This window comes from Monodelphis domestica, chromosome 1, assembly GCF_027887165.1.
Source record: "Monodelphis domestica isolate mMonDom1 chromosome 1, mMonDom1.pri, whole genome shotgun sequence".
NCBI classification, from domain to species: Eukaryota; Metazoa; Chordata; class Mammalia; order Didelphimorphia; family Didelphidae; genus Monodelphis; species Monodelphis domestica.
In genome coordinates this window covers 235,313,926-235,339,113 of record NC_077227.1, presented here as the reverse complement: position 1 = coordinate 235,339,113, position 25,188 = coordinate 235,313,926, and the positions used below count along the sequence as shown (strand labels likewise).

The following is a 25,188-nucleotide window of genomic DNA, read 5'->3' as shown; positions in this document are numbered from 1 at the left end:
AAATGATAGGATTTCAACTCTAAAGTCACTTTTACTGCTAAATCATAATGAAGGATTACATAACTGTTCTATAAGCAGAACAGTAAATATGCCACTTCACTAGCTTTATAAGAAAAAAGTTCTTATAAAATGAAAATAGATTTTAAAATATATTACAGACTTTTTTTACTCATTTTAATAGTCATCTCCTGATGTTGCTTAATAAAATACATACCAGCAAAAGTATTCCTGATGTCATTACTATTAAAGCCCAAGTCATAAAAAACTTATTACTCCCATATTAGAGAATTAAAAATCATGGATAGAGGGAAAAAAGGCAATTTCCCCCACAAATAGCAGTATGAGGGACAGGTACTAGAAGACATGACTAGTCAACAAGCTTTATTATCCAGGAAATTAGGCTATTGCAGTTGCAACTAGAAAAAGGACACTTTTATCATAGAACTCTAGCCATACTGAAAATTTCCTCCTCAGAAAGGAAATCAAAACTTGTCTATTAATAATAATGATGATAATGGTAATTTATTATTTAAGGTTAACAGCACACATATTTCACACAAACATCAAGACAGTGAGAGAATCAGTTTCCATTCTTTCATAGAAGAGAAAACACAGTAGGATTTCACGTTTTGTCCCTAGTCACAAAGATAATATCAGTTCATTCAACATTTTCCTTTTATTATGCTATTGCTACAGCAATTTAATCTAATTGAAATATGAAGAAATACCCAAACATTAGCAAAAACATAAAAAGTAGATCACATTATGAGACCTAAAATTATTTTTAGCATCTGATATTAATGAAAAAGATATAACTAAAATTGAGTCCAAAGATAATACCTCATTTGGATTTGTCAATGACTTCACACCACATTTAACAAGTAAAGTAATCTCCAGATTTCATTTCTAAGCTGCTAACAATTATTGCTTATTTTCTAACCACAGGAACAACACAATCAAAGTCTCTAAGCCATGAATGAAAATAGGTTTATTGTAAAAAGGCTGGTCTTACAATAAAGTTGGAATTTTGGTGAAGACCAAAAGGCCCCTAGCACTATGAAAGACCATTCTATATACCCCCAAAGAATATCACACTTATATACAAAGTTAAAAATAGATCAGGACTACTTCTTATTGATAGAAAAAAGTCACTTGCTGATGACTTAGAAGTCACTTGATGGAAAAATAGGGGAGTGGATGATACTGGAGTAGGAACACAAAGATAAGAGTGGGTGGTATTGAGTGGTATCGGACTTCGAACACCAGGTGAGGGCTATTTCAAGACTAGATTTTTGCTGAGGGTGCAGGATATAGAAAATTTGAAGGGTATGGCTAACACCAAGGCCTATGCTAAAGCAGTTATTTACTTAATTCAAAACCTTAATACTTATACTAAAATAATCAAAACTGACTATATTCTTACAGAGGAAAGTAAGGTAATTTAACAAAATAGAAGAATTCCAAGCATTTGTGAAGAAAAGACCAGACCTGAACAGAAAATTGATGCCCAAGCACAAAATTCAAGGGAAACATCAAAAGGTAATTAAAAAAGAGGGAAAAAAAGAAAAACAAAACAAAAAGAACATTTTAAGAGACCCAATAAGTTAAATTATATGTATCCCTATAAGAAAAGAGGTCATTGGTAACTCTTAAAAACTGTTATTATCACCTGGCAGCTAGAAGAATTATACTTAGAGGGAAGAGTGACAAACTGTATAGGATGAAATGACAAGACATAAATATGTATATAGATATATGTATGCATAAATACATATATGTGTGTGTATATATGAATAGATATATACAACTAGAGCTAAAAAAGAGGTTAATACTAAAAGAAAATGAAGGGAGTAAATTTATGTCACAAAGAAACACATGGTGGGAGGGGGGAGAACATCAATACACTGGAATGGTAAAGAGGTAGGAGATAGGAAATACTCAACTCATATGTGCATTGAAATTGACCCAAGGAGGGAAGAACAATCCAATCCATTAGGGCAGAGAATTGATTTGCAAACTATAGGGAAGTAGAAGGGGAGCAAATGGACTGGTGGGGAGGGAAGCAGTACAAGGGATGGAGAGGGTGGGGGTAGTAGGAAAAGACTGTAAAGAAAATAAGACGGGAACAAAAAGGGAGGGGGTAGAAAGAGAAGTAAAATAAGGGTGGGAATTAGGGGGACTGATTAAAAAACAAAATATTTGGTGTAGAAGGCAATAGTGAAAGAAGAAAAGGCAGGAGTAGGAGTACAAACCAAAATGATGGGAAATATACAGCTAGTAATCATAACTCTGAATGTGAATGGAATGAACTCACCCATAAAGCACAAGCAAACACCAGAGTGGATTAGAATCCAAAACCCTACCATATGCTGTCTACAAGAAACACACATGTGGAAGGTAGATCTGCATAAGGTAAAGTAAGAGGATGGAGCAAAATCTATTGGGCATCAAATGATAAAAAAAGTCAGGAGTACAAATATGATATCTGACAAAGCAAAACTAAAAATAGATCTGATTAAAAGGAATAGGGAGGGTAATTACATTCTGATAAAAGGTTGCATAGACAATGAGGAATATCAGTACTCAACATGTATGTACCAAATGGCAGAGCACCCAAATTTCTAAAGGAGAAACTAGTGGAGCTCAAGGATGAAATAGTTAGAAAAATTATACTAGTTGGAGACCTGAACCTTCCTCTATCTGAACTAGATAAATCAAAACAAAAAGTATATAAGAAAAAGGTAAGAGAAGTGAAGGAAATCTTAGAAAAATTAGAGTTAGTAGACATGTGGAGAAAAATAAATAGGGACAAAAAGGAATTTTTCTTTTCAGCGGCACATGGCACATTAAAAAATTTGATCATGTATTAGGGCATAAAAACATTGCAAAAAAGTGTAAAAGAGCAGAAAAAATAGATTCAACCTTGTCATATCACAATCCAATGAAAATAATAATTAGTAAAGGTACATGGGGAGGTAATTAAAAAATTAATTGGAAAATAATACAATTCTTCAAACTGGTTAGTTAAAGAACAAATCATAGAAACAATTAATAATTTCATTGAAGAAAATGGCAGTGGTGAGACATCCTTTCAAACCTTATGGGATGCAGCCAAAGCAGTACTCAGAGGAAAATTCATATCCCTGCATGCATATATTAACACATTTGGGAGGGCAGAGATAAATGAATTGGACATGCAAATCAAAAAACTTGAAAGTGAACAAATTAAAAAAACCCAGGAAAAAAAACAAATTAGAAATCCTAAAAATTAAGGGAGAAATTAATAAAATTGAAAGTGATTGAACTATTGAACTAATGAATGAGACAAGAAGCTGATGCTTTGAAAAAACAAACAAAATACATAAAGTACTGGTCAATCTAATTTAAAAAAGGAGAGAAGAAAGGAAATTAACAGTATCAAAGATGAAAAGGGGGACCTTGCCTCCAATGAAGAGGAAATTAAGACAATGATTAAAAATTTCTTTGTCCAATTGTATGGCAATAAATTCGCCAATCTAGACGATATGGATGAATATTTACAAAAATATAAAATGCCTAGATTAACAGAAGAAGAAATAGAATTCTTAAATAATCCCACATCAGAAAAAGAAATCCAACAGACCATCAAAGAAATCCCTAAGAAAAAATCCCCAGGGACTGATGGATTCACAAGTGAATTCTATCAAACCTTTAAAGAACAGCCAATCCCAGTACTATACAAACTATTTGACATAATAAGCAAAGAGGGAGTTCTACCAAATTCCTTTTATGACACAAACATGATACTGATTCCAAAGCCAGGCAGGTCAAAAACAGAGAAAGAAAACTATAGACCAATCTCCCTTAATGAACATAGATGCAAAAATCATAAACAGGATACTAGCAAAAACACTTCAGCAAGTGATCAGGAGGGTCATTAATTATGATCAAGTAGGATTTATACCAGGAATGGAGGGCTGGTTCAATATTAGGAAAATCATCCACATAATTGACCATATCAACAAGCAAACCAACAAAAATCATATGATTATCTCAATAGATGCAGAAAAAGCATTTGACAAAATACAACACCCATTCCTATTAAAAACACTAGAAAGCATAGGAATAGAAGGGTCTTTCCTAAAAATAATAAACAGTATATATCTAAAACCATCAGCTAACATCATCTGCAATGGAGATAAACTAGATGCGTTGCCAATAAGATCAGGAGTGAAACAAGGATGCCCATTATCACCTCTATTATTTAACATTGTAGTAGAAACACTAGCAGTAGCAATTAGAGAAGAAAAGGAAATTGAAGGCATTAAAACTGGCCTTGAGGAGACCAAGTTATCACTCTTTGTGGATGATATGATGGTCTACTTAAAGGACCCTAGAGAATCAACCAAAAAGCTAGTCGAAATAATCAACAACTTTACCAAAGTTGCAGGATAAAAAATAAACCTACATACGTCATCAGCATTTCTATATATTTCCAACACATCTTAGCAGCAAGAATTAGAAAGAGAAATCCCATTCAAAATCACCTTAGACAAAATAAAATACTTAGGAATCTATCTCCCGAGACAAACCCAGGAACTTTATGAACACAACTACAAAACACTCTCCACACAACTATAACAAGACATGAGCAATTGGAAAAACATTAACTGCTTATGGGTAGGACGTGCCAATATAATAAAAATGACCATCCTATACAAACTTATCTATCTATTTAGCGCCATACCCTTTGAACTTCCAAATTTTTTTTTACTGAATTAGAAAAAAAACCATAACAAAGTTCATTTGGAAGAATAAAGGATCAAGGATATCCAGGGAAATAATGAAAAAAAAAACACAAAGGAAGGTGGCCTTGCATTCCCAAATCTCAAAATATACTATAAAGCAGTGGTGATCAAAGCAATTTAGCACTGGCTAAGAGACAGAAAGGAGGATCAGTAGAATAGACTTGGGGAAAGTGACCTCAGTAAGACAGTCTATGAGAAACCCAAAGACCCCAGCTTTTGGAACAAAAATCCACTATTTGACAAAAACTACTGGGAAATCTGGAAGACAGTGTGGGAGAGATTAGGTTTATATCAACACCTCACACCCTACACCAAGATAAACTCAGAATGGGTGAATGACTTGAATATTAAGAAGGAAACTATAAGTAAATTAGGTGAACACAGAATAGTATACATGTCAGACCTTTGGGACAGGAACGATTTTAATACCAAGCAAGACATTGAAAGAGTCAGAAAATGTAAAATTAGTAATTTTGATTACATCAAATTAAAATTTTTTGTACAAACAAAACCAATGTAACCAAAATTAGAAGGGAAGCAACAAATTGGGAAACAATCTTTATAACAAAAGCCTCTGACAAAGTTCTAATTACTCACATTTATAAAGAACTAAATCAATTGTACAAAAAATCAAGCCATTCTCCAATTGATAAATGGGCAAGGGACAGGAATAGGCAGTTTTCAGCCAAAGAAATCAAAACTATTAATAAACACATGAAAAAGTGTTCTAAATCTCTAATAATCAGAGAGATGCAAATCCAAACAACTCTGAGGTATCACCTTACACCTAGCAGATTGGCTAACATGACAGCAAAGGAAAGTAATGAATGTTGGAGGGTATGTAGCAAAGTGGGAACATTAATTCATTGCTGGTGGAGTTGTGAATTGATCCAACCATTCTGGAGGGCAATTTGGGACTATGCCCAAAGCGCAATAAAAGACTGTCTGTCCTTTGATCCAGCCATAGCACGGCTGTGTTTATACACCAAAGAGATAATAATCAAAAAGACATGTACAAGAATATTCATAGCTGTACTCTTTGTGGTGGCAAAAAAATTTGAAAATGAGTTGATGCCCTTCAATTGGGGAATGGCTGAACAAATTATGGTATATGTTGGTGATGGAATACTATTGCGCTAAAAGGAATAATAAAATGGAGGAATTCCATGGAGACTAGAATGACCTCCAGGAACTGATGCAGATTGATAGGAGCAGAACCAGGATAACATTGTACACAGAGGCTGATACACTGTGGTACAATCAAACATAATGAATGTCTTCATTAGTGTCAATGCAATGTCCCTGAACAACCTGCAGGGACCAAGGAGAAAAAAACACTACCTTTAAGCAGAGGACAAATGGTGGGAGGAAAAACACCGAGGAAAGGCAACAGCTTGTCTACAGGGATGGAGGGAATATGATTGAGGAAAGACTCTGAATGAACACCCTAATGCAAAAACCAGTAACATGGAAACGAGTTTGGATTGAGTACATATGTGATTCCCAGAGGAATCACGGATTGCCAAGGGGAAGGGTGGTTGGAGGTGGGGGGTGGGAGGAAGAAAAGAAAATGATCTTTGTTTCTAATGAATAATGTTTGAAAATGACCAAATAAAATAATGTTTAACAATAAAATAAAATAAAAGGAAAGGAAAGGAAAAAACTCACAAATTACCATTATCAATTGTGTGCATTAAATATTTAGAGGAATGGCCCAATCCTAGAAGACTTACCTAATGAGGTTTCATAGTCTTAATTTGCCAGCATGGCAGAGAAGATTCCTGATTGGCAAGAAGTCAAGGAATGTGAGGTGCAGGGACTAAGGTGAAACCCTGGCCAACTAAAAAATCTTAGGGAGAGGTTTAGACTGAGCTCAAAAAGCCACCATGTGAAGTAGTTGGGGGACTGCCATTTTTTGGCTTGTGAAAGAAGCTCTCAATCACTGTTAAGCCATCCTAGTGCTTATCTATGTAAGCCATCTTTAGCAAGTGATTTTTAAGACCCCTCCCAACTTGGTCTGAACATACCTTAACATCATTAATCCACTCGACACATTGTACAGTACAGTCAAACTTACCTTCTTACTATCCCTCCTGCACAATACTCCATTCGCTCATCTCTGCATCTTTTTACTGCGTTCTCCTCCAAGACAAAAATATTCTCCCATATAACCTGTGCCTCTTAGAATTTTGTTCTTTTTAAAATTCTGCTCCTGAACCTTCTATTAAGGCTTTTTATAGATATCCCAAACTGTTAATATCCCCCACCCCAAAAGATCACTTAACTTATACTTGTTTGGTATGTATTTATTTATGGGTATATTCTCTTTTCCATAATAAAGCCTCCTAAGGGTAGAGATTATTTCATTTCTGTCTTTGCATTTCTGGCACCTAGCAATGGTTCCTAGGACATAGCAATCATTACATAAATCTTGTTGACTAATGAATACTAATAGGGGTGGAGACCAAATATCTATTTTTTAGTTTTCAGATCTTCCCCCAGAAAAGCTAACATTCTTTCCTACACAAAGTGGGCTTTTAATACAATTTAAGTTTTTCCTAATCAACAGTTAACAGTCATTCAACAAGTGTTTAAGTTCTCATTGAGTGCTAAGTACTGAGATAACATTTGTAAAATTAGATGGTAGAATAACTATGGCTAAGGTTACTTCTAGCTTGAAAATGCTAAGATTTGAACCAGGGATCAAGGAGCTAAATAGAAAGGAGTAGTGAATAAGGGTTGAAAAAAAAATAGAAACTGAATCAAGGAAAGATTGCAAATCTAGATAACTTTAAAGTTATCCAGGGAAACCAATTTCAACTAATAACAATTTTACAATTCCTAACAGTGGAATCCTACCACATACTTTAATTTAGAAATGTTAATTCAGAATTTCTAATTCAATGCATTAGACTCCTTTGTGTCAGACTAAATTTTTTTTCCTATATTTATGATGTGAAAAAATGACCTAAAAATAATGCTAAAATGTTAAATAAGGCAAAAGCACCAATCTATCTGGGGCAGATGTCTTATCAAAGATATATATGATTAAAAGAAACAAAGAGATGACACTGTAAAGATGTGAAAAACACAAATAAACCCATTATATATAAGGCAAAAACAGAAAATAACAAATCTCAAGAATTTCCTACCCAATAACATCGAAGGTATGCGTTAATTGTGAATCCACTTCCCAAAAAACGGAAATGGGAGCCCAGTTGTGATCATTGGCTACGATTTTCACTCTGTGCAGCTTTTTGTGATTAAGCATTTTTCTTAGAGTCTTCAGCAGGAAAAAAAACATATATACAAAAAACAAAAGCAATAAATGGACTTTAGATTTTATTAAATGATTAAGAAATTGCTAACGGCATTAATTTTTAAAAAAATTTAATTTTATCATATACAATTGTTCAGCCTTTCTCCAATTGATGCACATGCCTTCAGTTTCCAGTTCTTTGCCAGCACAAATTACCCCTATAAATAAATATCATTGTACAAGTAGGTTCCTTCTTCCTATCTTTAATCTCTTTGGGATACTGACCTAGTAGTGGTATTGCCAATTCCAAGGCTAGTTTTATGGTACTTTGGGCATGGTTCCAAATTGCTCTCCAGAATGGTTTTTCAGTTCACAGCTTCACTTATAGATTATTAGTGTATGAATTCTCCCGCATTTCCTCCAACATTTATCATTTTCCTTTTCATACTAACCAATCTGATAGCTGTGAGGTAGTACTTCAGAGCAGTTTGAATTTGCACTTCTCTAATTAATACTTATCTGGAGCATTTTTCATATGACTAAAGATGTTTTAATTTTTTCATCTAAGAACTATCTGTTCTTATACTTTGACCATTTATCAATTGGTAATCCAGTATTCATTTTTTTCTTATAAAATTATTTCACTGTTATCTGCTTCCAGAGAAAGTATTGTTGGAGTAAGAATACAGATGGAAACATATAATTTATCAATTGCTTATTTGAATATGTTTTAGGGTTTTATAAGATTAATTTACAAAAATAATATGGAAACATTTTCTGTGATAATACATGCATAACTAGTCTGAATTGCTTGCCAGCTCTGAGAGAACAGAGAGAAGAAGGAAGAAAGACAATTTGGATCATGTAACTTTGGAAAACATATGGAGAAATTTGTTATTAAAATAAATTTGATTCAGATGTGCATATATGAGAACTAAGGTTTTTGTCATTCACACACTATAAGTTTTTTCCCTTACTCTGTTGTTTCCCTTAAAATCTTGGTTGTGTTAGATTTGATTGTGCACACCTTTTTAATTTAATGTAGTCAGAATTATCTTTTTTACCTCTCATAATGTTGTATGTCTTGTTTGATCATAAATTCTTCCCATATCCATAGGTCTGGCAGATACACTTTTGTTGTGCTCCTCTAATTTGTCTATGGCATCACAATTTACTTCTAAATCATATATACATTTTTACTTTATCTCATTTTGGACATGAGATGTTGGACTGGACTGTGCCTGGTTTTTGTAATATTGTTTTCCAGTTTTCACAACAGTTTTTTTACAAATAAGTAGTTCTCTTTCCAAATGCTTGGATCTCTAGGTTTTTCAAACACTAGTACTATGGTCACTTTCCTTTTTTTTTTTTATTAATTCCCTTTATATTCTAGGTCTTTTGTTCTTCCAGATGAATTTTGTTAATTTTTTTTAGCTCTATGAAATACTTTTTGGGTAGTTTGATTGGTATGGCACTGAATAGGTAATTTAATTTACCTATGACCATCATTTTGGTTATATTTGTTTGGCCTGCCCATGAGCAATTAATATTTTTCCAAGTGCTTAGATTTAACTTTATTGGTGTGAAAAAGCATCATGTAGTTACTAAGTTTATTTTGTCAAGTAGGCTCCTAGGTATTTTATGTTGTCAATAGTTATTTTAAATGGGATTTCCTTTTCTATCTCTTATGGTTGTATAGGGAAATGCTGATGATTTCTGTGGGTTTATTTTATATCCTTCAACTTTGCTAAAATAGTTAATTGTTTCAATTAGTTTTTTGGTTAATTCTCTAAGTATATCATTATATCATCTGCAAAGAATGATAGTTTTATTTCTTCATTGATTAGTCTAATTCCTTCAATTTCTTCTTTTATTGCTAAGCTAGCATTTCTTGTACAATATTGGATAGAAGTGGTGATGATGGGCATCCTTGCGTGACTGCTGATCTTACTGGGAAAGTTTCTAGTTTATCCCTTTACAGATGTTACTTGGTTTTAGGTAGATACTATCTATCATTTTAAGGAATGTTACATTTATTACAGTGTTCTCTAGTGTTTTTAATGGGAAAAGATGTATTTTTTCAAAAGCTTTTTCTTCATGGATTCAAACAATCATATGGTTTTCACTGGTTTTGTTACTGGTATGGCTAATCATGCTAATAGTTTTCCTAATATTGAACCATCCTTGCATTTCTGGCATTACATCCACCTGGGTCATTGAATATGATCCTTGTGAGATATTGACGTAATCACTTTGCTAGTATTTTAAATTTATTTTGCATCCAAATTTATTAGGAAGATTGGTTTATAGTTTTTTTCTTTTTTTTCTCTTCCTGATTTAGTTAACAATATCATATTTGTGTCATAGAAAGAATTTGTTTGAATTCTTTCTTTGACTATTTTTCAAAATAGTATATAAACTATCAGAATTTATTCTTTAAATGTTTAGTAGAATTCACTTGTGAATTCATCTGCACATGGGGTTTTATATGAGGTAATTCATTAGCTTGTTCAGTTTCTTTTTCCTGAGATAGGGTTGTTTATTCTATTTCCTCTCCTATTAATCTGGATAATTAACATATTTTTAATATTCACGTATTTATTGGCATACAAACAGGCAATAATTGCTTTAATTCCCTCTTTATTGGTTATCCTGTTGGTAATTTGTTTTTCCTCTTTCTACTCTTCAATGATTGTTTCTGATTTGTTCTTTTGTCCTCTCATTTCTTAAGAAAAGGTTTAGTCTTTCCCCCCACTGTGGCCCTTAGTTGAGTGTAATTTTTATAGCATTATGTTCTGGATGGGATGCATTTATTATATCTACTTTTTTGCATTTGGTTGTGAATTCTTTATGTCCTATTACATGCTCAGTTTTTCTGAAGATGCCAGGTTACTATTGGGTAAAATTCCTTTCTATTGATATTTGGCTTTCTCGAGAGGTCTATCAAATCTAAACTTAATTTCTTTCTGGCTTAGTTTTGGATTTGATTTATCTAGTTCTTAGAGTGTTCCCTACTAATATAGTCTGATTTGTAATTTCCTCTTATAACTCATGTAACTTCTCTTTAAGGAATTTGGATGCTATATCATTTGGTGCATATGTTTAGTACTGATATGATTTCATTGTCTATGGTACTTTTTATCAAGCTGTAATTTGTAATTTTTTTCCTTATTTCATTTAATTAGATTTACTTTCTGAAAAAAAAACAAATCATTTTTCACTTTTGCTTTGTCTGGGATCATAAATGTTACCCTTGATTTTTTTAAACTTTAGCTGAGGTACAGTATATTCTGTCCCAGCCTTTTACTTTTATTCTGTGTATGACTCCTTGCTTTAAATATGTTTCTTGTACAGAACATATTGTGGGATTCTGGCTTTTAATCCACTGTTAATCTTCTTTGGCTTTATGAGTGAATTCATCCTATTTACATTCACATTTGTAATTACTGTGTTTTCCTCTTATTTTCCCATTTATCTTTCTTTCTCTCCTTTCAGCCTTACCCTGTTCACAAATGTTTTGCTTTTGATTACCACCTCCCTTGTTTAACCTCTTATTTGTCTGTTGCCTCCTTCTCTTATTCCCTTTCCCTTTTTTGCTTACCTATAGAGTAAGACAGGTTTCTATAGTCAAATATGGATCTCAATCATACTTTGTGCCGTTTCCAACGAGAGTAAGGTTCAGGAATTGCTTGTTTCTCTCCCATCATCTGCACACTGTACTGATTTATGTGTCTCCTCATGTGAATAATTCAGTTCTACCTCCTTTCCTTTTTTCCAGTGTGTTCTTTGTTATCCTTCAATTTTGTTTCATATCTGTCATCCCATAGTATTCCTCTTACTCCTTAAACTCTTTATGTATACACAAATTCCTTGCCCTAATAGCTATTTTTTAAGTATCTGAAGTCTTATAGATATTATAATTTCTTATTACCTTCCCATGTAGGAGTCAATTTGGCCCCCAAAATTCCATTGAGTGCATTAAGCATCATCATAACTTCTGTATTTAGTAATATAATCAGTCTGAAAACTGACTGATTCTTTTGAGTAAAAGTACCTTAAATATCTAGTGTAATATAGATATCTTAAGTATCCTAGTTACCATTTTCCCTTATAGGAATGTAATGAGTATCACCCAGTAGAATTCCTTGAGCTTTCTTTTTTTTATCTTTTTATACTTCTTTTGAGTGTCGGATTTTAACCACCAAATTTTCTTTTCAGCTCTCTTCTTCTTATAAAAAATGCTTGGAAATCCTCTATTTCATTAAATATAAATTTCTACTCCTGGAGTATTATGCTCAGTTTGGGTAGGTAGGTGATTATTGATTGTAATCCTAAATGCTTTGCCTTCCCAAATATCATATACCATGTCTTCTGGTCCTTTAATGTAGAAACTGCTTGGTCCTTTGTAATCCTAATTATGGTTCCATGATATTTCATTCGTTTTTGTTTGTTTGTTTTATCTAACTGCTTAGAGTATTTTCTCCATGGCCTAGGAGTTCTAGAAATTGGCTATAATAGCCCTGTGAGTTTTTAATTCAGGATCTCCATTAGGAGGTGATTAGTAGATTCTTTCAATTACTATTTTCCCTGCTTTGAGGATATCAGGGTATTTCAATCATTTGCTGGTTATCTCCACTAGATTCATCATCTAGGTGTTTTTCCAGTGAGAAAGTCATAGTTTTCTTCCATTTTTTCATTCTTTTGAATTTCTTTTATGGTTTCCTGATATCTTAAAGAGTCAATAGCTTCCATTTGTCAAAGTATAATTTTTAGAGATCCATTTTCTTCTTTTGATTTTGTACTTCCTTTTTGGGGGGGAATTATTTTCTTATTTGAGGTTTTTCACTTCTTTAGGGAACTGTTTTCTTCAATGATTTTGGTTCTAAATCTTTGACTTTTTCTATTAATTTTCTTTTCTAAACTTTTTTCCAAATCTTATTTTCTTTAAACACAACTTCTGTCTTAAAATCAATAGTATGTATTGGTTCCAAGGAAGAGGAGCACTATTGAAAGGCAATGGCAGTTAAGTGACTTGTCCAGAGTCACATAACTGGAGAGAAAATCAGATCTAGCATGGAAAAAGAGCAACAGAAGAGGGGAAAGGGGGTATAAGATGGAGGATTCCAGGAAGGAACACAGAAGAGCTGAGGAGAAACTGCCAGATCACCTCACTTCTCTTTGGGGAGTTATCCTGGAGTGGTTGGTCTGAGAGATACCTCTGAGACAGAAGACCTTTCTGAGCATTGACCGACTCTCAGTGAACCCAAGCCCCTTTATCCAGCTGAGGATAAAGGAGTGGATGAGACTTTTGTTAGGAAGCCATTCACCCAAAGAAGAATTCTCTCTATTCCCTAAAATTGTCCTTTGAACTTCATGCCACAACTAGGTTAGGTAGAAGTAAGGACAAATCTCACAATTGACCAAGGAGGGTCAGGCAGACAGCCTGAACCTCCTGTAAACCTTAAAATTCCTTAGACTTATAAATGTTGGAAATTTCACCATTGGGATATTTCATACTTGGAAAATTTCTTACTGATAGTCTATTGGAATGGGAACTCCATTGGCATGGGAGGTTCCTCCTCTTCCCTTCTTAAGATTACTTTAGGACAGAAACCTTTTGCTGAACAATGGAAAGGACTTTGACCTATGCTTAAGCATAGAACAGGAATTTCTTTGAGTCATGATTGATTTTAGAATTGATACAATGGAGATACTTGGAATCAATCTCCACCCTATTCAGTCCTAACAGGATTGAGTAAGGGCTGCAGCCTAGATCAAAATTTAATTATTCCAATCTCTACCCTACTCAGGTTAACAGGATTTAGAAAGGGCTGTAGCAAAGGATCAAAGATTTAATTATTTGAAAATATGACCTTCAACAGACATGTGCAAAGCCAGAGACCTCTGGGCGGTCCTGGGTTAAGCTAGAGCCTCCATTGGCACAGGGAAATTGATGGACAGGTGATTGGTAGATGTGAGGACTGAGGGGAGGGAACTTGGATGGTTTCCTTAAGGATAGGGGGGTCTGAAGACTGGAGGGGGTTGAGGAGTTTGGTCGGAGTGGTTGCGGTGTGCTCTGAGAAGCTTGCGCTGAAGGAAGCTGAAGGTGGGGGCCCCCAGAGACTGTTTCTCCATTTTTGGTCACATGAGTAATAGGGACTGATCTCCTTTCATTGCCCCAGCTATCTAAGGGCTTGGGCCTTTTGGCCCAGCTAAACAGAAGGGGTATTTAAGCCCTATTCCCTTCTCTCCCCTTTTCTCTCTCCCTCTATCTCTCTATCTCTAATTCCTTTCTTCCTCCTGTTTGTAATTAAAACTCCATAAAAGGTTGACGGCTGACTTGAGTTTTCATTAAGGAATTACATAGCTAAATTCCTTGGCGACCTTAAATTAATATATATCAGTCTTTTAAAAGTGATTTCCTTGTCACACTCCGGGACATATCCCCATAGGGAGAGATTTAGTTTTTAGCTTATAGGGATTTCCCATTTCCCAGTCTACTTATCCCACAAGCCCACTCTCCCTGTCTTGTGTGTCCCTTAGAATAAAAGAGTTATTCCTCTTAGATCAAGTCTGCCTACCTCATAATATCAAGAGGGGGAAGTGAAGAATGGGGGGAGAGCTATATGTTTCTCCTCAAGGGAGGAAAGCCAGCTCTAATCTTTAACTTCTATAATCAACCCAGGCCCTAAAGGAACATATTTTGTCCTTCTAAAAGACTGTCTTCCCTAGAGGAAGAAAGGGAAGGACCAATTCCCCCACCCCCCCCCATCTCCTTGACTTTTTCATACTTCTCTCTCTAGCCTCCAAAGTAAACCTAGGGGGAATCCCATTCTGGTCATCTATTACAATTGGCACCCTAGAACAAGAATCCATCACCAACAGTTACATCTGGCAGTTGAAACAGACTGAGGGTTGGGCAGACATCTTGAACACAGAATCCTGAGCAAACATATACAGTGATTCAAACTGACATCTTTTTTCCTGTAAAGAGAGGTTTGTTCAGATAACTAAATAAGGGGTGGACAGAGAAAGTACAATGATGTACCAGAAGATAATGTGGATTACCCTGATGGTAGCCATATTGGCACAATGGTATTACCACATATTTGGAGCAATTACCACTGTGTTTAATGATGTTATAGGAAAAGCTGCAAACATCACACAGTATTGGGACATGATTACAATGGAAATATCAACATTGTGGCCAACTTTCCCTGCTGTATATGGTACTGTCATGATGGTCTGGAAATTTTATACCACTATCAGGAAAGGACTAAAAATGATCTTAGGTAGAGACATCAACAACCCTGACAATAGACTTGACAATATGTTCTCACAAATGGTACATTACTGGCATGTACCAGGGCTTCACAGCCAAGATGTAGAAACTGGGAAAGTGAAAGGAGCTTGTGACAGGGACTACCACTACCACTGAAAATGACAATGACAAAGACAAAAATATGGACACTGAGACAGCAACAACAACAGCTTTGATTGTAGGGATTTGCACTGAAAAAATAATGGCAGACAAACAAATACAGAACCAGTGCAACCTGAGGGAACAGCAGAGGCACAGAAAATTATGCCTCTTAGGGACTATGCAAAGTTTACTCAGGATTCAGGATTTTTCATATGAAGGTCCATAAGTCTTTCAGTGCCCAGGAGTTAGAGACCCTAAAAAGGAGGATGCCTAGATTTTGTTCCAAGTCCTATAAATGTCTCTGTGAGCTGAAAAGAGCATTCAAATTATACCAGCCTAGCTTTGAGCATGTAGAGATTTGCTCTCTGAACTGTTTAGTACCCAGGAAAAAGCCCAGTTCCTTAAAAAAAACCAAGGGAGGATGAGAATTTAATGAGCTGGTGAGATTTTCATGTGGATGTGGAATTTTCCCATCCATGGAAACTTACTTGTCTTAGAAAAGAACAGGAGGACCTTTAGAAGCAATAAAATCATTTTGCAATTGTCCAAATGCACAGAGAAAATTTGAGAGACTGAGACAAGAACAAAAAGAGCATCCTTCTGTCTATTCTGACAGATTGATGGAAAATGCAGAAGCAATTTTAGGATACCTGCAAGAGAGCCAGGAAGCCATTCCATACGTTGAGGCAATTCCTGAAAGAATGCATGACAACACTTAAGAAATTTTTTAAGCATTTTTGTCCACAATACAAGTCATTGTCAATCCAAGACTTACAGATACAGAGATATAGCAACATATCTACACAATACACACACTGAACAGCAAAAAGAAAAGGTGGAGCTAAAACAAAAATTGAAAGAAACAAAAGAAACTACAGCAAAAAGAAATAGAGTAGGTCAAGAACTTGGCAACTATTAGGACCTTCCCACAACAAAGACCCAATACCAACCTAAGGGGCAAGGGGACACTAGGAAATGATTCCTGTGCCAAAGAATTGGACACATAGTTAGATTCTGTCCAATGAAAGAACACTATGAACAAAGTAACAGCAGAGGCTCAAAATTCCAGAACTGGTCATATGGTCAATATAAGGGGTACATGAATAACAACAGAGAACAAACATACTATAATACAAGCAAGTTCAAATGCTGTAACCACTGCCAATTAAAGGAATAAGCTGCACCCAATTTCTAAACAATGCAACGAATGATCAGTGAAGGCACAAAACCCAAATATTCGTCTATTTGTCTAAAAGTGCATGAAGACAGAAGGAAGCTATATTTCATACACAGAGAGTGCAGAGATGGGGGAAAGGGGCTGTCACACCAGGGAGAACAATAAAAGAATTGGTGTTGGGAGAAGTGCAGTCTAGAGGGAGAGAGAGAAAACAAGAACTTGAAACAGAGGGAGTTACAAAAAGACATATTATACATGAAGAACAAAATATTTAAATCATATAGGGGCACAGAAGAAAGAAATGGGAAGACTGAAGAGCCTATCAAGAAATACCTAGAAAATTTCCTGATATACAAGTATAGGTTGGAAAGAGAGAGCACAAAAAGTTTTAACAAATCTTTTAAAGTCACTACCACAAGACAACAATAACAAAAAAGAGACCTTGCACTGATTCTCAAAACCCCAAAGACAAAGAAACAAAAGCCATGAGACAACCCAAGAAGAGTCCAGAATTACAAATCCCAATACACAAATATCCATAACTGCAAATACTGAAGTACAAGAACAAACTTCAGTACACAGGGAACAAAAACAGAGTGAAAACAAATCCAACTTAGATTTGTATAATTGAAAAGCTGTTACCCTAAAAAAGAACTACATTTCTTGGGAGTCCACTGACTTCCTGCCATTATGTACTTCCTGTAAACAGGGGATAAATATTGAGTGGCCGGTCCTACCCCTCTCTCTTTGACTTGCAGCAAGCATGGTGGTGGTGGTAAGTTAAGCATGGGGATTTTAAATGGGCTGGTCAGACATGGGTACATGGTCTTTATTTTGATTTCTAATGAAAATTAATAAATCCCTTAAAATATAGTATTTTTTATTATTGAGAAATAGTTTTAAATTTTACAGTTTTTGGCAACCAGTAGTTGGACAAGAACTTCTCAATTTTTTTTTAAGATAGCCTAGATATTTTTTTTAAATCACGTTTCTCCTGCCAAGGCTTTTTGCCCACCCCACCCCCCCACCCTTGAAAAATTTGAGAGAACTCTGAATTCTCTACAGGAGCTGCTGCCTTTTTCTTTCCCTACTTTTGCCCTACTGACTTGGCTATTTTTAGCCAGGGGACTCTTGGTGAAAAAGGGATAAGCCACTTCTCTCTTGCCCATCTGCTTGAGCCCATGTTCCTCAGTTCATCTCTGCTGCCTCTGGCTTTGCTGATACTGCTTCTTCCCTATCTCCGGCCCCAGCTCCAACCCCAACCCCAAACCCAACAGCTGTTGCTGATCCTTCTGGACTGCTGATTGCTGCCACTGAGAAGCTAGGAGTCCTTGGAGCCACTCTCTGGGAAGCTAGTAAAAAACCAGGGTGTGCTTTCCTTAGACAACAATTAGCCTCCTAACTCCCTCTCCACATGGTTGGGGAAACTGGCATTTTACCTCAGGGGGGAAGGGAAGAAGGAAATTACTCTTCCAAACAGGAAGTAAATTACAAGCATGGCATACTCTATGAAAGAGCAGTACCTTGCCTATTTCAAACAGCTTCTAACATTCATTAGTACACTGATTAATTTAATTTCTCTTGCCTAAGATTCAGGGGAGAAATTCATCTCCCTACAACCTTTTGCCATTTGGGCCTGCCCAGTCTCTAAGATTCACCCAATTTGGGATTCTTTTCATACTATGTTCATCAAGGAGTTCTCCATCACTATGGGAGATCCAAGAGCTCTGACAACAGAAATCTGAACAGATAGAAAAAAGAACTTTTAAAGAGTCTGGAGGTGAAATTTTAAGCCCTTTCAGACTCCAATGTTTTATAAAAGTCTTTATATGTCATTGTATTTTGCTGATTGTTTTGTTTAAGATTTAATTTTCTTGTTTTAAGTTCATATATTAATGTATTCAATACTATTCTGTTACACTGAATCAGTTTAATCTACTGTGTTTTGACTATTAGATATATTCTGTTACCTTTCCCCTATGACTACTAAACAAATATTATTGAATAAGCCCATTAAAAAAACTATTTTTTTCATTTTACATTTGTTAATTGCTAACAACCTTGGAAACATTTAATGAACTAAATATCTCAAATTGATTCTAATGGGTCTTTAGATATGATTTAGACATTTTGCCTACCTCTGAGTTATTTGTAACATGAGGAAAAGGGTCCATTTTAGTAGCTGAAGTGAAGTACAATTATAATCCTCTTCTCCTGCATTTGTAAAAATGTAAATGGATGGGACTTCAGTCTCATGCCAAAGGAGCTGGGAAGTTGATCCCAGGGCATGGTACCCCTGGATGGCTCCCAAGAGGGAGCATCTCTCATTGGTAACTCTTCAGTTTATTATATATACCCTTCTATCAGAATGATCTACATTCTTGGTGACATTTTTAGACCAACATAAACAGTATGGAGGTTTGTTTTATCTAGACTCCTCTGCCACATTTTTGTAATGCTGGCAGTAATAGATTTTTTTAAATATCTCAGTCAAGGATAAAACATTGCTACACCTAAAAATTTTGTGATAAGTATCCATTAGCTTCTAAGATTTTTAAAAAATTTTTAAATGCCATACAGCAGACTCGTGTGAAGCCTAATGATAATGGGTTTGTTTACTATTGTAATTAAATGGGCTATTATAACTTTTTAATTATAACTTTGGGGATTTTGATACTTCTTGAATATGCATTACATGTTGTACTGTTATTCTTTATTTAAAAAACTGTTACTTTGTGAAAATCATTTACTCTGAACTCACTGTGGATCAAGGCCAGATTTGAAAAAGGACATGGATCTCATTTTTTGGGTGAGAAACCTTTGTACTCTACCAATCCTTAGCTGACACTGTGTCAAAGATTGTAAGCTATATATTTTTATTTTTTAAACTTTTTTATTATTGTTTTTGCTTGCATGTGCAATAAACTATTTCAGTTTTATTTTTTATCTCCTTTTTGTATTTGAAGCACATGTCAACAGTATTGAGATTTTCTTTATTTTTTTTATCTTGCAGTGATATAAGTTTAAAATACATTTGCCCTAATGTCAATGCATACCCTAAAGATGCCTTTCATTGTTTAAAAAAATTATGGGACTCTGCTTAATGATTTTGCCTGATTCCAGGAGAAGGGAATACATAAAGAGCCAATGTACAGTGCCAAAGAAGCACAAAGCTACTTACATAGTGCACAAGGTCAAAGAGACCAAACCAATCCTATGTGGATTGAGGACATTCTGAGCAACGGGCACAAGGACTGAAGCATGTGTGAGACTCGAGATTTTGGCTATTTAACATCTGTTAAAAGTAGGTCTTCCTTGTACCACAAACTCTCTATTAAATACATGACATTAATTATTCTGGCTCCATCCAGGCTCCCATTTGCTCCTATAATATATTGCCTTTTCTCTTTTATGGTATGGCAGCTTCCTGTAATCTTGGCTGCATATGGGTAAGTGAAATATTACTGCATTTTGTCCTACAGACTTGTGGGATAGAAATTACTTTAATTGAGCCCTGATTCAAGGACATGTTATGAATTTATTTTTCTTTTACTTAGAATTTTTACACATAAGACTTTGATAGTCTATATTTCATCCAAAAGTTATCTTTTCTATTTTATTTGGATTTTTTGAGATTTTTTATTATTTTTATATTTTTTATCTCTCTTGCCAATTGACTCATATACTTCATAACTCAACCATGCATCCCTAAGTGATCCCTGTGTTTTTCAACACCCTCTTCAGGGGGGAATGTATTATTATTCTAAAATGCAAAGTTTAAAAATTTTTGAGAGTAATTTTAGATTAAGAAACATGCTACCTCTTCAAATCTAGAAAGTGAACTGTTTGGAGAAGGAACCATGAAGATGTCTCTACACTGCACCAGAAGATCCAGAGTGAAGTTTGGGATGTGGTGATCTGAACTGTGTGGGTTTGAATGGATTTCTTTTGTATGTATACTCTTAGGCCTAAGGGGACTGCCCTCTAACTGGCTTTTTGTCAATGCACCTAGCAATCATGGGTTTACTCTTTTTCCTTTCCCCCCAAATTATTGTAATTTCAAAGTTGGTTATGTTTACAAGATCCATTAAAAAGATTAGTCTTCCATGGATCTCAGGGGGGAATGTATAATTGAAAATCTGTTACCTTAAAAAAGAACTACATTTCACAGGAGCCCAGTGACTTCCTGTCATTATGTACTTCCTGTAGACAGGGGATAAATATTGAGTGGGCAGTCCTGTCCCTCTCTCTTTGGCTTGCAAAAAGTATGGTGGCAGTGGTAAGCTAAGTGTGGGTATTTTAAATGGGTTGATCAGCCATGGGCATGTGGTCTTTATTTTATATCCTCTTTATTCCTTGATTTCTAATGATAATTAATAAATCCCTTAAAATATAATACTTTTATTATTGAGATTTAATTTTAAATTTTACAGATCCCAGGGCAAAAGATTCCAATCCAAAAACAACAGATTCACAACATCCAGAAAACAATAATCCCAAACAATCACTAGAATTCATTGAGAAGAAACACTGTGTGTAACAGTCCACCCATGTGTATGTATAAGGTAAATGTTTGATCTGTGGGAAAGCATGGTCAGTCCTGCGCATGGCAGTAAAGGCTTTGACCTTTGATTGCAGCATTCTTAAGATTGTGGCACGAATACAGGTTTCTTTGTGCTCACCTGGCTGAGGTAATCCACGCCTCAAACTTGTTGTAATTTTACACTTGAACCAATAGCAATCCACTGTGTCTTCATTAATATGTATTATGTACCTTTTACATCACTATGCTAATAAATACGAGCAGCACACAGAGAGCCCTCCTCTTTATCCCTTTTACCTTCTCTCTCTCCTACCTGGAACTTGGCCTCAAGCCAGGAACTGCTTCTCTAATGAAACTTCCTTGTTCTTTGTAAAGACCTTTCCTTCTTACTCTCATAACCTCAAGACAGTGTGATCTGCACTTAGAGTGCAAGCTCTAAGCTATCAGAAGTTGTTCTCTCAGCTGATCTCTATCCTCATTCCTGACACACATATTGTTGATTTAAGCTTATCTGTCTGTCTTGTGTCCCTACAAAGTTAGATAGCCGGGGCTCTCTGTGTAGCCACTCTTGTTTAAACTGTGTAGGTGTCTGGCTCTATTCTTATCTATTCCCTTGGCTTCAGCTCTTCCCTCAAGGTCTAATTAGCTAATCTTTCCTTTTATTATAATGGCTGCTGGACAGCACGTTATACCGTGAAGGGGAGAGAACTGTTCAAAATCCCTACCATAATGACAAGCTCTCCCATGGACCAGTATATTCAACAAACTCTAGGGAGATGGATAAGGGAGAAAAGAAAAGAGAGCAAACAGCCAGATACTCTCTGAGTAGCTCAGAATCTGAACTTTCTAAGAGCCTAAGATTGTCACACATTCTGTAAGGCTAACTCCCAGGCTGAAACTTGCAAGGGGTTTAACCAAATCATCAAAACTTCACAAGAAGGGGTGGAAAAATCACAATTTAAGAGAAGGGAAACCAAATTTACCAACAGAAGAGACAGATCTAAAGCAGATTACTGGGCAAGAGTCAGTTCAAGATTTGGGGAATGTAGAGACACTGCACACAGTGGTGCCAGTTCTACAAAGCCACCACATTCAAGAACCTTATGTGTGGAAAAAGTTGGGGAATAGGACTACAAAGCTCTGATTGATACTGGGGCAATGAGATCTGTTCTCAAGTCATTCCCAGGGAACAGTACCATAGATGGGTCCTTCACAATGGCTGGGGCTACCAGAGAAATACAGAGTTCCAAAACTTGAACCAAAGATGGTGAAGCTAGGTTCTTTATCTATCAATCACACATTCCTATTTATTCCTGGATGTCCCAACAATCTTTTGGGGAGAGACGTTCTATGCAAAATTGGGGTGACTATTCACTGTGAGCAATAAGGAAAATCTATTTGCATCTACCAAAACAATCTTTGAAACATCATCCACTTCTATTCTTGGGGCAATTAGATGAATCACCTGATCAGCTGCACATAAACAAACCAATGTTTAAGATCACCAAAGATATTCCACAGGGTGTATGAGCTGCACATCCAAATGATGTAGGAAAAATAAAATCAGCAACATCAGCAAAAATTGAGGTGAAAGAAGGAACACTTCCCAGGATCCCTCAATATAAATTAAGCAAAGAGGCCATAGAGGGCATAACACCAATCATCAAGATCTGCTGGAGAAGAGAATATTGAGACCTACGATCTCAGAGTTCAATAGCCCAAAATTGGCAATCAAAAAGAACAATAAAATCCCAAATGGAAAAATCTCCTGGAGATTTATTTAGGATTTCAGAGTGAACAACACTTTTATAAAAAGAACACATGCGATCACTCCATCACCAAGTGCCATCATATCAGAGATACCTAGCTCAGCAAGAAGGTATACCATCATGGGCCTCACCGATGCATATTTGACAGTATAATTGCACTCCAAAAGTAAAAATATTTTCACATTCCAGTGGGGGGATCATAAACTTTTATGGTCTCAGTTAGTCCAGGGCTGTTCTGAAAGTGCATCAATATTTTGCCAGATGTTGAAGAGAGATCTAGAGTCCATAAAGTTCAAGCACAGCAAGATAGTGCACTATGTGGATGATCTCCTTCTTGCATTCCCTTCTGCTAAAGTATACCTGCAAGATTCAAAAACCTTGCTAATAGAACTATACAAAAGAGTGCATAAGGTCTCAAGAAAGAAATTGCAGTGGGTCTCACCTAGGGTAGAATATCTTGGATTCATCTTAGAGAAGGGCACTAGAAAAATCTCCACCAAAAGAATACTAGACATTCAAAAGCTAGGAGTCCCTAGAACAAAAAGACAGCTTAGGATGTTTCTTGGGATATGTGGATTTTCGAGGCAGTGGGTTATTAGTCATTCGATCATCTCCAAATGTCTCACTGATTTAACAAAAAAATGAAGTGGAAGAACCCTTACAACTTACAAAGGAACACTTGCATGCTCTATCTCAGTTGAAGCAAACAATTTTACCAGCTCCAACATTGGGGATTCCAGACTACTCAAAAGAATTCCATCTATTTGTCCACAAAGCAAAGGGAATAGCTTCTGGAGTCCTAGCCCAGACCTTTGGACTGCAGATGAGGCGAATGGCTTATTATGGTACCAAACTAGACACAGTAGCCCAAGGCATGATTCATTACCTGAGAAGTATAGTTGCAGCAGCTCTGATGGTGAAAAAAGACAGTGCTGGGATGCAGACTGCATGTTTACTCTACCCGTCAAATTGAAAAGATACTAAAAATGAGTGATATGCAAGCATCTATACCTGCAAGATTATCCCAGTATGAAGTCATTCTACTAGGCAATGAAAATCTGTCCCTATATCACTGTGCACCATTAAACCCAAACTCTGATTCCTGACTTGCCATTAGCAGAAGAGCCACTGCATGACTGTGCACAAACAATAAACTTAGTACAGAAATCCAGACAGGATCTAAAAGATATTCCCCTCATAAATCTTGACCTAGAATTATTTTCATATATATATATATATATATATATATATATATCAGAACAAAAGAATCACAGGTGTATCCATAGTCACCCAAAATGAGATGCTCTGGCATACTTCTCTACCTAGCCATATCAGTGCTCAGGGAGCAGGACTAAAAGCTCTTACTATGACTCTCATCTTGGGGAAAGATAAAAGAATCAATTTTTTTTTTATTTTTTGTGACTTGCAGTATGCTTTATCTATTTTACATGGAATTGGAGACATTTGGAAGTATAGAGGGTTCATTACATCAGCTGGGAAATGAATAGCATATGGGAAGCTTATACCACAGCTCTTAGATGCAGTTCTTTTGACAAGAGAAGTAGTGGTGATGCATTGCAAAGCTCACTCCTTTGGTAAAGATAAGATATTCCAGAGTAACAATAGGGCTTACATAACAGCAAAATTTGCAGCTCAGTTTGGTCCCATACATGTGCTGAACTTCTCTCTAGTTGAAAAGCAAGATATCATACAAGCTTACAACAAAGGAGAGGTTCAATCATGGAAACAACAATTGGGAGCAAAATTAGTTATGGGATCTGGATAGCAGAAGGGGGGAAGCCCATTATACCCAAGATATTATACCATCATCTCTGCAATGTCATACATTCCAAAGGACATTATGGAACTATGGCATTGTTAGACGAAATAAACAGATTTTGGACAGCACCAGGGATATCTACATATGCAATAAAAATACGTCAGGCATATGACCTTTGCAGATGATATAACCAAGGTAATTTCAAAAGCAAAGCATTAGGGGGTAGATCATTAGCTTTCACACCTTTCAAATGCTTGTAGATAGATTACATCAATATGCCTAGTGACAAAGGATATAAGTAAGCCTTAGTGATCAAGGACAGATTAACCCAGTGTACAGAAGCATATCCAGCCAAAAAAGAATAATACAGCCTTCATGGTCAGGACCCTCTTGAAAGAGATAATCCCCACGTATGGCATTCCAAACAGTATAGATTCTGACAGAGGAACT

The 25,188-nt window shown here is 35.7% G+C and overlaps 1 protein-coding gene across 5 annotated transcripts in view; it reads right to left on the bottom strand.

The window, feature by feature from the left end:
• LOC100019857 (galactocerebrosidase) overlaps positions 1-25,188 on the bottom strand; it is a 159,590-nt gene that overhangs the window by 74,421 nt on the left and 59,981 nt on the right. For all 5 annotated transcript variants that reach the window (XR_008914943.1, XM_056810584.1, XM_056810583.1 and 2 more), the window contains exon 7: positions 7,940-8,070. Coding sequence is in view for 4 of the 5 variants with exons in the window: in XM_056810584.1 (XP_056666562.1) it covers positions 7,940-8,070 (131 nt within the window). In the remaining variant the exon portion in view is untranslated. The remainder of the gene's footprint in view (positions 1-7,939; positions 8,071-25,188) is intronic.